Below are 15960 nucleotides of genomic sequence, written 5' to 3'. Positions count from 1 at the left end.
GCACATGAGAGATAAAACAGGGTACAAAGGAAAACGAGGGGAGTTGTGGAGAGATGCATTGGAGTTTTGAATTCTAGATTCCGATGCATCGATCGCTCTGGGGGAGTGCTCTTGTACACACCTGAGAGGGCATGCCAAATTATTGCAGCAGTGTGTGTGCTGCATAATGTATGCCAGATACACTGTGTGCCATTTCCCAACATTCCATGTTTTTTAAGAATATTTTCGTGAATCCGGCCCCAGACAGTGGACTCCGCCTAAAGCCAGATAGTCCTTGCCAGCAAAAGAAGGCAAGTTAGGTCCCAAGTGCACTGAAAATGAGGTAGTTACACACCTATAGTCATATATTAGCACATGCTTTACTGGTTTTGCATTCTAGCAAAAGAGTTTTCAGTGGAATTCTAGTCATTACGTCATTGTGCTACAGTCTGCAGCTAGAAGCTGTATTTCTTGGCAGTTCATGCAGTTATATCTTCAGCCACGAGGAGGTAGTGCGTACATTTATTGTGTGTTCCAGCGAGAAACTTGACCTTTCCACACAGACACTCTACACCACAATCTCTTAAAGCTCCTCAAGACATCCTGTTCAGGTTTCACTCTTGGTTTTTAATAGTTAGCTAAAACTAAACCCAATAAAACCATTATCATTACTAAGAATACAATTAATGTTAAATTAAAATATACTATTTAACTATTCTTTTGTAAACTTATTTTTAGTTGCCAAGAAAGGATGAAGCTGCAACCTCTTTCTGTAGTGACCTTTACAATAACAACAAAAAAGGCAAATTATAATTAGCTCATAAAATGATTTAACCCTGCAGGAAGTAATAATGCATGACTATAAAATTAAGAGCTCAGGTGACGTGTACTAATAGATTAACTGTCTGAAAAGATGTAGACTCTGGTGAAACTAGCTGTGAAATGACCATTTTGGGGATGTTCCACAAAGGAAGTGATTCATTAATAAGTGAAGTGAAAAAACACTTACATTATAAGCAGAATTTGATTCCCTCGCAAACATACTTTATTTTCGTCAATAAGAAATACCACAATGCAACAGTTTTATTTGTGCACACTGTCATGACATTACCAAAAATAAGACCAAAAAATTATAATAATAATAATATTATTTTATATATATATATATATATATATATATATATATATATATAATTTTTTTTTTTGTCATATATTAGGAATAAAACAAAAATTAACTTTTTACTTTTCAACCTACATTCTCAAAGTCAGGAACATACAAGAGCGTAATAATATCACAGCAAACTGAATATTGTGCTTTCATTTTCTCACTCTTAAGTCTTTCCAAACCTTTATGACTTACTTTCCTCTGTGGAACACAAAAGGAGATATTTTAGCTAATGTCCATGCTGCTCTTTTCCATAAACCATCAATTTCAGACTGGTGAGCTCCACAGAAACACACGACTACAGTATGATTCCGAGCTGCCAGATTCTGGATAAATTGAGAAGCACAATTTATTAGTCTCAAGTAGAGTTCACGATCCTCCCACGATTCTGAACTAAACACAATAACGTGTGACAAAATATAAGCGCTCCGCAGTCAAGATTGAACTCACACAGATTTGAATGCTCCAGTATGATTTTTTTTTTAAAGGTTTAATAGAATTTAATTGCTGTCATTTAAAAATGGGATTGCGTGGGTGTGTGAATCGAGATTGTGATCTTAATCTTGCTGCTCTAGTATGATTAGATTCCTGAAGCCATGCTATAACTTTGTGTGAGCAACAGACTGATATTTAAGATACTTCTTGAATATAATCCATCCATTGCAGCTCTTAAAGTTTCTATTACTGTCAAACCTGATGTGACAAGTCTTGAGGCAACACTTTTGATTGCAATTTGAGCAAAAATCAAATGGAAGATTTCACACAAAGCTATCGTATTGTATGTACAAACTGTACTTTGTACTGTACAGACAACTTTGACAGTGATTTTTATGCTATGTGAAGGTTTTATTGTGCTGCAGTCTTTGAAAGTGAAAACAAATCTCTAAAGAAAGCCAAACAGAGCATTCTCATTTTTTGTGTCCCTTTCGGAATATACCGAGTGAATCGTTAATGAGTCATGAGTGAGTCATGAACAATGCAAAATATGTAGAAATGTTGTGCCAACACAAGTCTCGACTTGTGGTAAATGTCTTGCAAAATAACTAGCACGTCAATTACTGGGAAATTACTGGGAAACAAGCATGTGATCCTTGAAGCTGAAGTCACAGATGAGGGAGAGGTGATCAGAAGGGTAGTTATAGGAAGGAAGCCTATTGGGTCCAATTTGTTCGGCTGTAGGAAAGTCCAGAACCGCATTAACATCAAACGCTCTGTGCGAATACCACACGTAATCCAGCGTGTGGCAGCTCTCTCCACTTGGGCGGATCTTCCACGTTGTGTAAGGAGGCTCGGTTTTCCCATCTGCACTCAAATGCTTGTACGCACTGTCCAATCCCAGATTAGATGTTGCAAAATTCCTATAGACGTCTTCTGACGGCTCGGCATTAAAATCGCCACATACGATCAGAGGAATGTCGGTATCTGTTTTCTCTTCGTTCTCGATTCTCTGTGCAACGTTTCTTAGGTTCCGTAGCAGATCCGAGCCCTGCGCACTGCGTAGGACCTCCCAACCACTCCGTGCCTTCAGGTGCGTCACCGCGACACAAAACACACGCTCTGTTGCTCGGCAACGTAGAGCGGCGATGATCGCCACCTGATTGGTCTTCAGCATCATGGCGGACAGTCGTAGGTGTGTTGTGTTTAGTGATTGGAAGCGTTTGTGATTGAAGAACAGGGCACAGCCGTCTGGGCCATTGTTGTTCTCCAAATCCAGACATGGAGACCATGGTTTGGGGTAGAAACTGCTCTGGTAGCCCAAACTTGCCAGGACAGGCTGAAACATGTCAAAGTAGTGATCAACTTCCTGTAGGCAAATGATGTCAGGTCTGTAGGTTATGATCTCCTGCAGGATCAAATACTTCCTTTCAGCCCAGTTCAGAGCATCCATGGGGCACTGCACAAAACTGTCCATGCCTTCACCTAATGCTGCAACAGAACAGAGAATAGAAAAAAAAAAGAAAAAAAAGGGTTTAAATGAAAATGACTTTTAATCATTACAGCTACAGAAATTCCAAAAATTGACTTTTTCCTTTAGAAATTTGTGAAAAAGTAGCAGTTCTGTTTTAATACAACTGACATTTTCTTACAGGTTTATGAATATACCTTCAATTAATTTGAATTTTTATATTTTCTGTTTGTATATTAATAGCTTTTGTTAAGTAATAACCTCGCCTTAATTCATCAAGAATTAAAAAAAAAAAAGATGAAAAAAAAAAAATTCAAACTGAAGAAATTAAGTCACCTACATCTTGGATTCCCTGGGGGTAAACGGATAAACATCAAATTGAAATTTTTGGGTGAATTATCCCTTTAAGACTTTTATATGTCATTCAGTGTCATTTCTTTATGAAGATTTATACCTTGTGCAAGTACATTCCACTGCATAACTCTGATCGTCTGCCTGGCGTCTCCATGCCCGGTCTGAACGAAAGCTCTCTGCAGCTGGGCTGGCCGGTTTCTCAAAACCTCTCTACATTCCCGCAACAGCTCCAAAGGGTCCACTGGGTCTTGATCCAGATCCAGATTTGTATCTGGATTGTAAGTGGAGTCACACGGGTGAGGGAGAGCAGGTCTGCTGATGGTCTTAGCCAGGGCACTGTAGAGACTGCTAGTGCTGCTGCCCATGGAACATGCTGAAAGAAGCAAAACAACCTTCACATTAGGATCTTTCTTGATTCTAACCCCGAGGAATTTTATCACCAACTCTTTTAAACTCCGTTACATTGCTGCAAATAGTTGTTAGTGTGAACACCTTGCAGTTGTGCAGATCTAAATGAGGATTTGCTACCTATTTCTACTTTAACATTCTACGTATCTTTTTCAAATAGGACAAGCAAACACATGGTTAAATCATTTATACTGAGAGCAGCTAGGACCGACCAGACATGAGTTGTATAAAACACGTCGCACTCAGAGCTGAGAGGCGTTCATGCATGTAATAGCTTCATTGATTAACATCAAGTTCAAGTTCAACATTAAGTTCACAGGTGTAGACTTCTTCACTTTAAATGAACGTCCTGGTTAGCTTTGAGCTCTATGGATCACTGGGGGGCTTGCTGCTCAATGTTGCTAAATGAGTTAATTTAACCATATCATAATCTTTAATGACACTTGAATAGATCCCAATGTGCGACATAATAAAATAATAACTAAAGTAACTACAAAATAATTAATAATTGTAATTATAAAATTATAAATAATATTTATTATTCAGTTATTCCTTTTTGCTAACACCCATCAGTGCAAATGTAGCATCTCTTAACAACACCACTGCAGAAGTTAGATGTCAACATGACAACCTTCATAGTGCAACCTGCTCCATATAAAATAAAACCGCATTTATTAGGATCCTGATATCACTGGCGTGTTCATCTCGGGTTGTATGTTATTTATTTTGCATAACACACACTACTGTTCAAAAGTTTGGGGACAGTATGTCTACTTTTTATTTAGGAAGGACATGTTAAATTGATAAAATGTGATAGTAAAGACTGGTAGCAAAGATGCATGATGTTCAAAAAGATTTCCATTTAGAATAAATAAACTTTTTATTCATCAAACAATCCTGAGAAAAGTATTAAGATTTCAAAGACATAAAGCTGCACAACGGTTTCCAACATTAATAATAAACTAGCATATTAAATTGATTTCTGAAAGATCATGTGATATTGAAGACTGTAGTAATGGCTAATGAAAATTCAGCTTTGCCACCACAGGAATAAATTATATTTAAATGATATATTAACGTCGAAAGCCATTATTTTAAATTGTAATAAGACTTCACAGTATTATTGCATTTTGTATCATAAAATAATTGCAGCCCAAAAATCATACTGATCCCACACTATATAACAGTTTATGTGTCAAAGTACCATAGTATTGCGATTTAATACCAACTGCACCACAGTATCAACATAGTACTTCTTTGTAAAGAAGGCTACACACAAAGTAAAAAAAAAAAAAACATAAAAATTGTCCATTTATGACCTCATATTATATTGTGTTCATCTCAAGTCCTCAAAACACAACTGGAGTTAAAACCAAGTGGCACAGATAGTGGCACTAACCATTTAAATGACTTAACCAACCAATAAAAATGACATTATCATTAGAATGATAAGAATCTTACCAACAACCTCCATGTTTTCAGGTCTGGATTTCAAGTCTGTATTACAGCAGTGTGTGTGTTTGTTGTAAGGTTGTGTGAGCGATGCTCAGCAGAAATGCACAACTGGCTGCGTGTGTTAAACTGCTTCTGACAGAATGAGATTACAGACTTGAGACGTCAGGAGACCATATGGATGCACACACACATGCCGAGTACACGGGTCAGAAGGGTGTCCCAGGGTACATAAAGCAACCATGTCACCACATGTGGTTTTTGCAGCTCTACATTATACGCATTTAGTACCAAAGCAAAATGCTGACGGTAACAAAACACAATCTTGGTCAACAAACCACGCCATCTTTCTTGCAAAAGTGTGATAAATAACATATGGTGTAATTCATTTAATGGCGAATGTGTCTAACTGTGTGAGTTGGCATTCAGGAAGTTGGGCAAGGTTACAACGTTAGTGATTTGTACATTCCCAATAATCTGTAGCAAGTCACCTACTTTTTTTAGCACACGTTACTAAGTGAGTATTTGATCAAGATATGGTTCATGTTGATTTAATCATTCTAACATTTTAAATACATTTTTTACTGTAATGTTACTTAAAAGGGATCATTTAAAATCTGACAAAATGTACCATGGTTGAATAAAAGTTTGACGTTAGTAAACGTTTTTTTTAATTAATACTTAAAAATGAATACTTCTATTCAGCAAGGACACAATAAATTGATTGAAAGGTGACAGTAAAACTATTGATAATGTTACAAAAGAATGAATGAATGAATAAATGAATGCGGTGTGACGGGGCGTAGATTATGCGGGGGACGTGTCCACCCCACTTTTATCATCACGGAACTTCGTCCCCGCATTTTTTCGGACAAATATGTTCGTATAGAGGTTTTCAAGAGCTGGTGTGAATAAATATAGATTTAAACTCAAAGAGACAGGATAGTCTGCGCATGACCTGATGTTTTTTTCGGACGGAGAAAGCAAGATGAACATCACAGAGCGCTAAACTCTCCTGCAGTGTGTGTTTAATTCATACTCGAAGCCGGAGGGCGCTCTCGTGCAGAAAGTCATATCAGGAAACTCCTAATATTGGGGCAACAGCCTCCAGCTATCGCTGTATGAAACAGTTGTTTTCGATTTAGTTTTTTTTTTAAGTCCAAAAAAATATCCAGCAGGTGATAACTAAAGTATATGAACAAAGCAGTGCTAATTGACATAGCATTTATTACAGTATAGAAACTATTTTGCCTTATGTGATAAAGTGTTTGTAGTATATAAACAAGTCATTATTCTTTGTTATTGTCCAGCAGTTATAGATTTCTAAGCCAATTAAAAGCTAGAAATTAGAGAAAAATTAAAGTTGCCTATAGTATCTACCAGTCAAAAGTTTTTGAACAGTAAGCTTGTTTGTTTTGTTTTTTTAAAGAAGTCTCGCCTGCATTTATTTTATCCAAGTACTGCAAATCAGTGAAATTTTGAAATATTTTACTAGCCCATTTAAAATAGCTGTTATCTATTTGAATATATTCCGAAATGTAATTTATTGAGGTTTCAAAGCTGATTTTTTTCATCATTACTCCAGTCACACGATCCTTCAGAAATAATTCTGATATACTGATTTGCTGCTATAAAAAAGAAAGAAAAAAAAACTCTTATTACGATAATGTTAAAAACAGCTGATTAGAATGTTTTCAGGTTTCTTTGATGAATACACAGTTTAGAAGAGCAGCATTTATCTGAAATAGAAATCTCTTGTAAAATGATGTCTTTATCATCACTTTTGATGAATTTAAAGAATCCTTGCTAAATAAAAGTATTAATTTATATAATTTATTTAACAAAAAACAAACAAACAAAATTATATTATATATATATATATATATATATATATATATATATATATATACTGACTAAGCTTTTGAATGATATAGTGTATAATGTTGCAAAAGCTTTTTATTTCACATAAATGCTGATCTGTGGATCCTTCTAATCATCAAAGAATGCTGAAAAAAAATTTACTCATCTGTTTTAAATATTGATAATCAGCAAATCAGCATATTAAGAATGATTTCTGATTAATGTGACACTGAAGACTGGAGGAATGATGCTGAAAATTCACCTTTGATCACAGGAATACATTACATATAAAATATATTCAAATAGAAAACAGTTATTTTAAATAGTATAAATATTTCACAATATTACTGCTTTTGCTGTACTTTGAATCCAATAAATTCAGGCTTGGTGAACAGAAGAGACTTCTTTCAAAACATAAAAAATCTTACTGTTAAAAAACTGTTGAATAGTAGGCTATATAGATTACAGAAATCTTATATCGTAATGTGATATATATATATATATATATATATATATATATATATATATATATATATATATATATATATGTCTCTGTGTTTGTGTAATTTCCTTCCCCCTCACTTTTGAAAGATGGCTACGCCCCTGCGGTGTGAAATATCTACATATCAAAGTGACATAACACTAAAATTTGACCCCATCACTCCACCATGGTGCCACTGTATATTTTGGGAAGGAATGTATGGAGTGTCATATCTTTCAGGTCAATAGTCTGTTAATATACCTCAGTGCCACTCAACATTATGTTTGAGGTCATGCTTTAAAGTCAGATCAAAAATAGCTTCATCCACACAAACAGAATGTGGGAAAGTACAGCAACACTATTATTACAGATGAAGGGTTAGATTAATATAACTCTACTAAAGGGGTAACATTGCACTGTGAGAAAAAGAATCTCCCCATGCATGTTGTAATAAATGAAGATATTGTCTCTTATCTCATTCTAGCTCCATGCATGAGATTAATCAGATCTCCTGCAGTTTGACTCCTAGTTAACCTGCTTATCTGTGCCATAAAATAAGAAGTTAATTGTAACATTTCTTGTGAAAAATCATATAAGATCAGATATAATGGTATTGGTATTTCAGAGTACATGAAGTGCCTGTCTTTACTTGCATACTTCATGCATATTCATATAAAGACAATGGCTGCATACCTCCTATCTATAGAGTAAGTGAAACATAGTTTGGGAAAGAGTAGTATGTCAGAATTCACAGGATTCATAAAACAGCTGGCAAAAAGTGCCTGAATGACCTATAAATTCCAGCAAGATTGTGAAGTATGCATCTGATGGAACGCTTTACAATCCTATGAGGCCACAGGAAAGGAGTTGTGAATGGCGGTGTAGCGACAATGACAACATAATGAATGCAGTTCATCTACATTACATTCCTACTACACACTTTTGTAATTATATATAGAAACATACTGTCGCAAAGTAACTGAAGATGTAATGTGTGATCGTAAATAGATACCGATCCAATCACCTCCTAACTAGTGCAAAAATGCAAAATGCATTAAGGTGTAAATACCCTCAAATGATGTTCTAATCTGAATCGGTTTCATTTATTTAAACAGTAACACAATTGCAAGTGTACTATTACTTACACAGAGCAGTTGTATAAACAAATATTATCAAGTAAATAATGTTTCAGGCAAAAAAAGGTAAACGAAAATCCAGCGTTTAGTTGATCTTGATGAGTAAGGTAAGGCGAGTTTTAATTAGGGCTGGAGCTGAACTCTGCAGGGTTATGGTTTGCCAGGACCTGAGCTCCCCAACCCTGCACATCAAACACAATCAGGACGCCTTCCGGAGCTCTGTGGAGTACTTTTTTTGTTTTCTTTTTTTTAATGATGCACTTTATTGGACTTCTGTATGTCAACTGCCATTATAAAGCTTGGAAGAGCCAGGACATTTTTTTTATTTTAACTCTCACTGCAATCATCTGAAAGAAGAAAGTCACATATAACTAGGATGGCTTGAGGGTGAGTAAATCATAGGGTCATTTTCATTTTTGGGGTAAACTTACTATCCCTTAAATATCAGCAATCTATCTCTGATAGGCTTGTTATCACAAGGGTTACTCCACCGCAAAATGAAAATTTTGTCATTATTCACTTACCCCCGTGTCGTTCCAAACCTGTAAAAGCTTTGTTCGTCTTCGGAACACAATTTAAGATATTGTCGATGAAATCAGGGAGGCTTGAGACTGTCCCATAGATTGCCAAATAAATAACAGTGTGAAGGCCGAGGAAAGTAAAAAAAAAAAAAGACATTGTGAGAAAAGTCCATCTGCCATCAATTGATTCAACCGTAACGTTATGAAGCGACGACAATACTTTTCGTACACGAAGAAAACAAAATAACAATTTTATTCAACAATTCCTCTTCTCTGCGTCTTTCCAAATCAGTGTAGCACCATTTTGTCAAATCGTAGTAGTACGCAGGTGGCATACGCTCTTCTGTATCAGCTGCGCCACAAGGATAAGTTTTTTTTTTACGTGTATTTACCATAGACTGTATGGTATTTACGCTTTGGTTTGAAAGAAAACAGTGCATCTGCGGAGTGCGGCTGATACATGTTTATTTGGCAGTCTATGGGACAGTCTCAGTCCTCCCTGTTTTCATCCAAAGTATCTTAAATTGTGTCTTATAAAGTGTTTTTACAGATTTGGAACGACATGGGGGTAAGTGAATAATGACAAAATGTTCAATTTGCGGTGGAGTATCCCTTTAACAGCGGGAATATTTGTTACATCGATACGACAGTAGGTGGCGAAAAATGGATTATGAACGAGTCATTGAATCATTGCTATAATCGATTCGTTGAAGTATTCGTCGAGAACAGAAACGCCATTACTGTGTGTTTCTCACTGAAGCTAACCATTTATCATGCTTAGGCATTGTTTGGAACAGGTGATACGGTTTCTAAAATTGTAAGTTACTCAGTATTATCTCCATGGAACTGTTTTATGAAATCAATATCACTCTTAGTGCTGATGTTATGATTATGATTTCCTGCAGCCTCGTGCTTCCTTGATCCTACCATGCTGATATTTACAACTAGCCTACATCACTCTTACTGCGTAACGTTAACTGTTCACAATAAAATAATCGTAGTCATAGGACAACATTTTCACATCGAAGCACCACTAACTATATAATTTAATAATTCGTAATAGGTTACAATTTAAACTTATGTAGCCTATTGTTTCTTGAATACCGTTGTTTATGTGTAGTTGAACGTGTTACAGTATCTTTCTTAAACAGAGACCATCACAAGAGCTTGGAGGACATGCAGCACTTTAACATGATTTGTGATTCAAGAACTTCTCCTACATTACATTTCATGGAGGAAGTTTGGAGAAATGTGTGAAATCAATAAAGTGCGCAGCGCCGACCGATCATCGATTAAACGGAAACAAACAAATGCAGAGGAGGCGTAACATAAAGGACGACAGAGCGTACACATTAAAGGTAAGCATGGCTATGAGTAGCCGATTTTGTCACTCACCAGATTGGATTCATAAACTGAATATTCCTCTTGTAGCTTGGTTATTGCATGTGTCGATACGATCTGCCTCCTTTTGGAAACACAAGTGACCTTCTCGAGCATACGCACGACATAAAAACAGCTGTAAACTAACGCAAGGTCATAGCGCCAGTGATTACTGATGAACGGTGTTACACTTCCATCTGCTGGATCGAAGTGGTAATGCAAGAAGAAACACAGGAGTCGACCTCAAGGGGGCGCCTGCATTCAAATCTCTGTAGGGTTTTGTCCTGTAAGAGCCATAACTACTAGCATGGTATAGCCACAACTAAAATTCCTTTAAATTTTGAATGATGAAGATTATTTCATTATTTCTGAAAAATAAATCAAGTGTTTATAAATTAATCTCTAATTTTGATCTCCACTGTAGGCACACTAGATTCTAGAATGTAATTTAAATGTTAATTTCAAGCATTAATAACTGAAATACAAATACATTTATTCTAGCAGTCATTTTTTTTACTCAGTTATTCCATTCTGTACAGCTCGTAGAAACTAAAAAAAAAAAAACTTTATTAAAATTCTTCAAATAACAAACATTAAACACAAACAATAAATCCGAGCAGCATAAAAAAAGAGTATAAAAACATGTTACAACTGGGTTGTAATATGTTTGTATTACAACCCAGTTGTTGTCCAAGCAGCATATGAAGAGTACAAAAGCATATTATCCACTGGGTGTTGATCAGTATGTATTGCAAGATATTTAGAGAGTTGTAAAGCATACCTTTTTTTCAGCTGCTTTAATTTCTTTGATGTTATCTGGTTATATCAGCTGGTTAGCACGTGTCTTTGCCTTTTGGTCGAGGGGGCCAGTGACCTAAATTCAATGGGATTCAACCCCTCTGTCTAACTGTTTCCTTACAGCCACAGTGTTATCTGCGTCCCAGATGGTCACCAATGAAGCAGTGGTGGTTCCATGGTGTAATGGTTAGCACTCTGTACTTCAAATCCAGTGATCCAAGCTCAAATCTGTGTGCTTTCTTGCAGCAGGAAAAGAAAAAGTTTGGTGGTGAGTCTGTTAGTGATTTAGTCTTTGGCCCTGTGAGCAACAGCTGCTCCTGTCATGGTTCCATGGTGTAATGGTTAGCACTTTTGACTCTGACTCCAGTGATCTGAGTTCAGATCTCAGTGGGACCTGCTTTTGCCATGAATGTGAGCAGGACCCGGTCTGAATTTTTTTTGGGCAGCAGTGAGCCCCAAAGGCTCATGTAGTGAGCTGCGCTTCATAGTGTCAAAGCATAGTCTGTCTCTTTAGGGACAAAAAAAGCAGGACCCAGCTTGGAGAATGCGGGCATCGATCCCGCTACCTCTCGCATGCTAAGCGAGCGCTCTACCATTTGAGCTAATTCCCCTGGCTGAAGACATCCTGGGGAGCAACTGCTATTATAATGGGCTTAAAGAAAAGAGGCCGACTCTCCTCTGTGCTGGCATCTTTGCACTGGACACCATTTAGCTGTAGAAATAACAGAGATTGTGCTTTTGACCGTTTCAGCTGTCCTCCCTGAGATCCCTCATTTTTAAATCCATTCAGAGTCCAACTTTCATTCGTTTGCCTTGGAAACTATATTGAGGTGTTTGAGAACTACATTTGTGTAAATAAAACTTAGCTTTAATTAATTTTTTTTTTAAACCAAAATTCAGTTTTTTTTGTTCTGCCCAAAAACACCCTGTATCGCGTATTTTCTAATAATATTACCAAGGTGCCAACATGTATGTTGAAAATAGCTGAGGACCTAAGACCGATCCTTGTGGCACTCCATATTTTACTGGTGTTAACTGAGATGACTCCCCATTTAAATAAATAAAAGTGGTAGTGATTGTACAGGTAGGATCTTAACCATCTTAAAGCTTGCCCTTAAATACCTGTATAGTTTTGTAATCAATCTATGAATATATCATGATCTATAGTGACGAATGCAGCACTAAGATCAAGTAAAACTAGCAATGAGATGCAGCCCTGGTCCGACGCAAAAAGAAATCTTCATCAAGATCATTTTTTTTGCAGGAAGGAGCTAAATTTGGCAAAAATTTTTGACATATTCATAAGATTTGAAATGGCTCTGTAATTTGCCGGTTCACTGGGATCTAATTGTGGTTTCTTAATAAGAGGCTTAATAACCGCCAGCTTGAATGGTTTTGGTATGTGACCTAAAGATAACGATAAGTTAATAATATTGAGAAGCGGTTCTTCTGCTACAGTTTTTTCAGTAATTTGGTGGGTACAGGATCTAACAGGCATGTTGATGGTGATACGTTTATTTAGGTCTTCCTGCCCTATAGTTGTAAAGCACTGCAGGTTATCTTTGGGTGTGATGAATGAAGCTGAAGTATTAGACACTGTAGAATCTACATTTGTTATTGTATTTCTAATGTTATATGTTTTATCAGTGAAGAAATTCATAAAGTCACTACTATTAAACTGTGAGGGAATATTTAAATCGGGTGGCGTCTGGTTATTTGTTAATCTTACCACTGTGCTAGATAAAAGCATGCACGATACAAGGAAATGGTCAGTAACATCATCACTTTGAGATACGATCTCTATATCAGTAAGATCAGATTCCATGCGATATAATTAAATCTAGCATATGATTAAAACAATGAGTGGGTCCAGTGAAGTTTTGCTTGACTCCAAAAGAGATTATTAAGTCAGTAAACAGTCCTAATGCATCATTTGTATTATCAACGTGAATGTTAAAATCTCTGACAATTAAGTAAAACAGTTAAACAACAGTAAAAGTCTGAGAAGAAAATCTGCAAATTCTTTTAGGAAATTTGTATACGCCCCTGGTGGTCTATATACAGTAGCCAGAGCAAAAGATACGATAGATCAGTGTAACATTAAACATACGTATTTTGAATGAGTTAAACCTGTATCCTGTTTTCTGAGTAACTTTGAGAATATCACTATATATTGTTGCTTATAATATGTAAGTGGTTGTAAACAATTTATTTTAGCTACAAAAAAGACATTGAAAGTTAGTCAAGTAAATTTATTTAAATGTAGCTAAAATAAATTGATTGCAACCATTTTCCTTAAAAATTATTTTGTAAATACAATGAATAATTTTATTCCAGCGTACAGGTAACATTTGACAACTGTCCGAAATTGGATTTACTTTACATTTATGCCATGACGTCAAATTTTACACCATTATGCTACCATGTTAACTCTGAAACACTCTTAAGTTAATGATATATTTACATTTTTCTTGACTTTTGATATTTCTGTTGTGTTTTGTAATGTTATTTTTTTCTTGTTAAGAATGTTTACTGTCTCAGCTCATTTTGTTGCATCCATGTTTCAGCCCTTAAAAATGAAATATAATTAGCATTAAACATTGCATGAATTTTTGCATTACATGGCATTTTTTACGATTTAACAAAATATTAAACCAATATTTCATATGTGTAAAAAAAAACCTGGCCTAATCCTTGCACATATAGGACACTGTGAAATATTTTGACCATCTTTAGGTATTTATGCATTATGCAACTTTGTAGGATTACTTTTTTTGTTTAAGTGCAGTAGGCCATTAAAGAAGAAGCCTTTTTGTTGTAGTAGCGGATTTGTAATCTATATGAGCATAATTGTATAGGATGAAATATGATCATTATAATATCAAATGCCTCAGTTGCTCTTCCTAACATTGTGTGGCTTTCAGTGATGAAGAAACAAAATATTGACACCTACAGTCATGGGAGCATGTGGTGCTAAATGCTGATAAAACCCAGTTTTAGGCTGATCTGATCATTCTTCATCTCCCTTGGGCATGCACATGGGGCTTTATTCATGAAACACGAGCAGAGCGAATTTATGTGTGAATCGGTCATAAATCCATTTGCTGCAAATTGTTGTGTTCAGTTCAATAGGACAGAGGAAGTACAGATACATTTTCACAGATATCCATGCTTGTGTTTCATGAATGAAGCCCATGATTATTACATATTGCATATCAGCAGCGATCTATACATCTCTCAGTTTCATTAGCAATAGAAAAGATCTACAAAACCAATCTGACATGTTTTCACAGGTTGGGTCTAACTTCTCTTTGGATTCAAATGTGCTTTTTATCGCTGTATGAGGTTTAATGAAGCATAAATGCAAGATGGAGCCAGATTTGTAAGAACAGTGAAGGTCATGATAAATTATAACACATTAAACACTAAAGCATCATTCACTGTAGTGAGGCAATGAGAAAGATAAATGTGTGAATTTAATAAAGAAAAAAAAAAAGATGTCTATAATGCTCATCAAGACCGCATTTAGGCTATTTATCAGAATTGTAAAATATTATTATAGTTTAAATTAATGTACTTTAATATGCATTTTATTCCTGTGATGGTAAAGCAGATTTTCTTTTATTTAATTTTCTTTCTTTTTTTTCCCTTTTTTTCAATGAATAATTGTCCCCTGGGGTTAAATTGTGATTTGTTATTTTCTTTTATTTATTATAAAAAATTACACTATAACACTAGCGTTCTCTATGATTTTTCTATTCTTTTGACTTCTATTTAACAAAAAATAAAAAATAAAAAATAGGTAGATGTTGGATGTTGGAACATGGTTCCAAGGGCAATAGCCATAATGTAGCAATATATTTTATGCAATCAACATATAAATCACAGTTGTTTCATAATAGTATACGGTAGTTAATGATTTAGCAATGCCCCATCTGTTTTTGGAGGGGTTTTAAAAGCGTGAAATAGATATTTTACCTCTGTCTTTCCCCTACCATTCATGTCACGGCTCAGGAAAGTTGCTAGTGGTGGTTTTGGGACTTTGAGATGAATGGGTATGCTAATAGATGTCTCCAGGTATTATAGACTTCCTTGATATGCACCTGTTTTTTTCTGATCCTTCTCTGTGCACATAAGAAAACTTCAATGCATTTGTCAATGAATGGAGCCCATTGAGAGCAGTATGTTCATGCTGTTCTAAAAAGCCAAAAGGCAGATTGAAATGAAAAGGAATATAATTGGTACTAAAAAAGGGGTTATTATACAACTTAATCTAGTCATCAAATGATCTTTCTTGATTGCATGAAGTTGACTTTTCCCCTTTAAAGAGCTGCCTCTCATTGAGTCTTTTTGAGTTTAGTTTTTCATCTTTGAGGTAAGCAATTTATGTGGCGTTTGGAGGTTCCGATATTTGTCTTGTTTTTGAAAGGTTTCCACTTCAGTGACCCGGATCATTGCTGACTCATTTTAAACTCAGGACAGCTCAAGGTTGTCATTATTCATGGCTAACTTGAGGCTCT

At 35.7% G+C, this 15960-nt stretch overlaps 1 protein-coding gene, 1 long non-coding RNA gene and 1 other non-coding gene across 3 annotated transcripts in view; 1 reads left to right on the top strand and 2 right to left on the bottom strand.

Annotated features, from left to right (window-relative positions):
* Positions 1-1966: 1966 nt before the first annotated feature.
* On the bottom strand, positions 1967-10818 carry noctb (nocturnin b). Its single transcript, XM_059553732.1, has 3 exons — positions 10658-10818; positions 3505-3777; positions 1967-3070 (listed from the first exon to the last, which is right to left on the bottom strand). Exons 2-3 carry the CDS (start codon positions 3767-3769, stop codon positions 2211-2213), a joined length of 1125 nt encoding a protein of 374 aa, XP_059409715.1. The 5' UTR covers positions 3770-3777; positions 10658-10818; the 3' UTR covers positions 1967-2210.
* Positions 10246-15960, top strand: part of LOC132143486 (uncharacterized) — a 95845-nt gene continuing 90130 nt past the window's right edge. The window contains exon 1 of the long non-coding RNA XR_009434250.1: positions 10246-10620. This is a non-coding gene — a long non-coding RNA (uncharacterized LOC132143486). The remainder of the gene's footprint in view (positions 10621-15960) is intronic.
* On the bottom strand, positions 11979-12051 carry trnaa-agc (transfer RNA alanine (anticodon AGC)). The gene has a single exon. It is a non-coding gene; the product is annotated as a tRNA-Ala (tRNA).

This window comes from Carassius carassius, chromosome 7 (genome assembly GCF_963082965.1).
Source record: "Carassius carassius chromosome 7, fCarCar2.1, whole genome shotgun sequence".
In the NCBI taxonomy this organism is placed as follows: domain Eukaryota; kingdom Metazoa; phylum Chordata; class Actinopteri; order Cypriniformes; family Cyprinidae; genus Carassius; species Carassius carassius.
The sequence above is the reverse complement of the archived record's forward strand: the minus strand, read 5'-3'. Positions and strand labels throughout refer to the sequence as shown.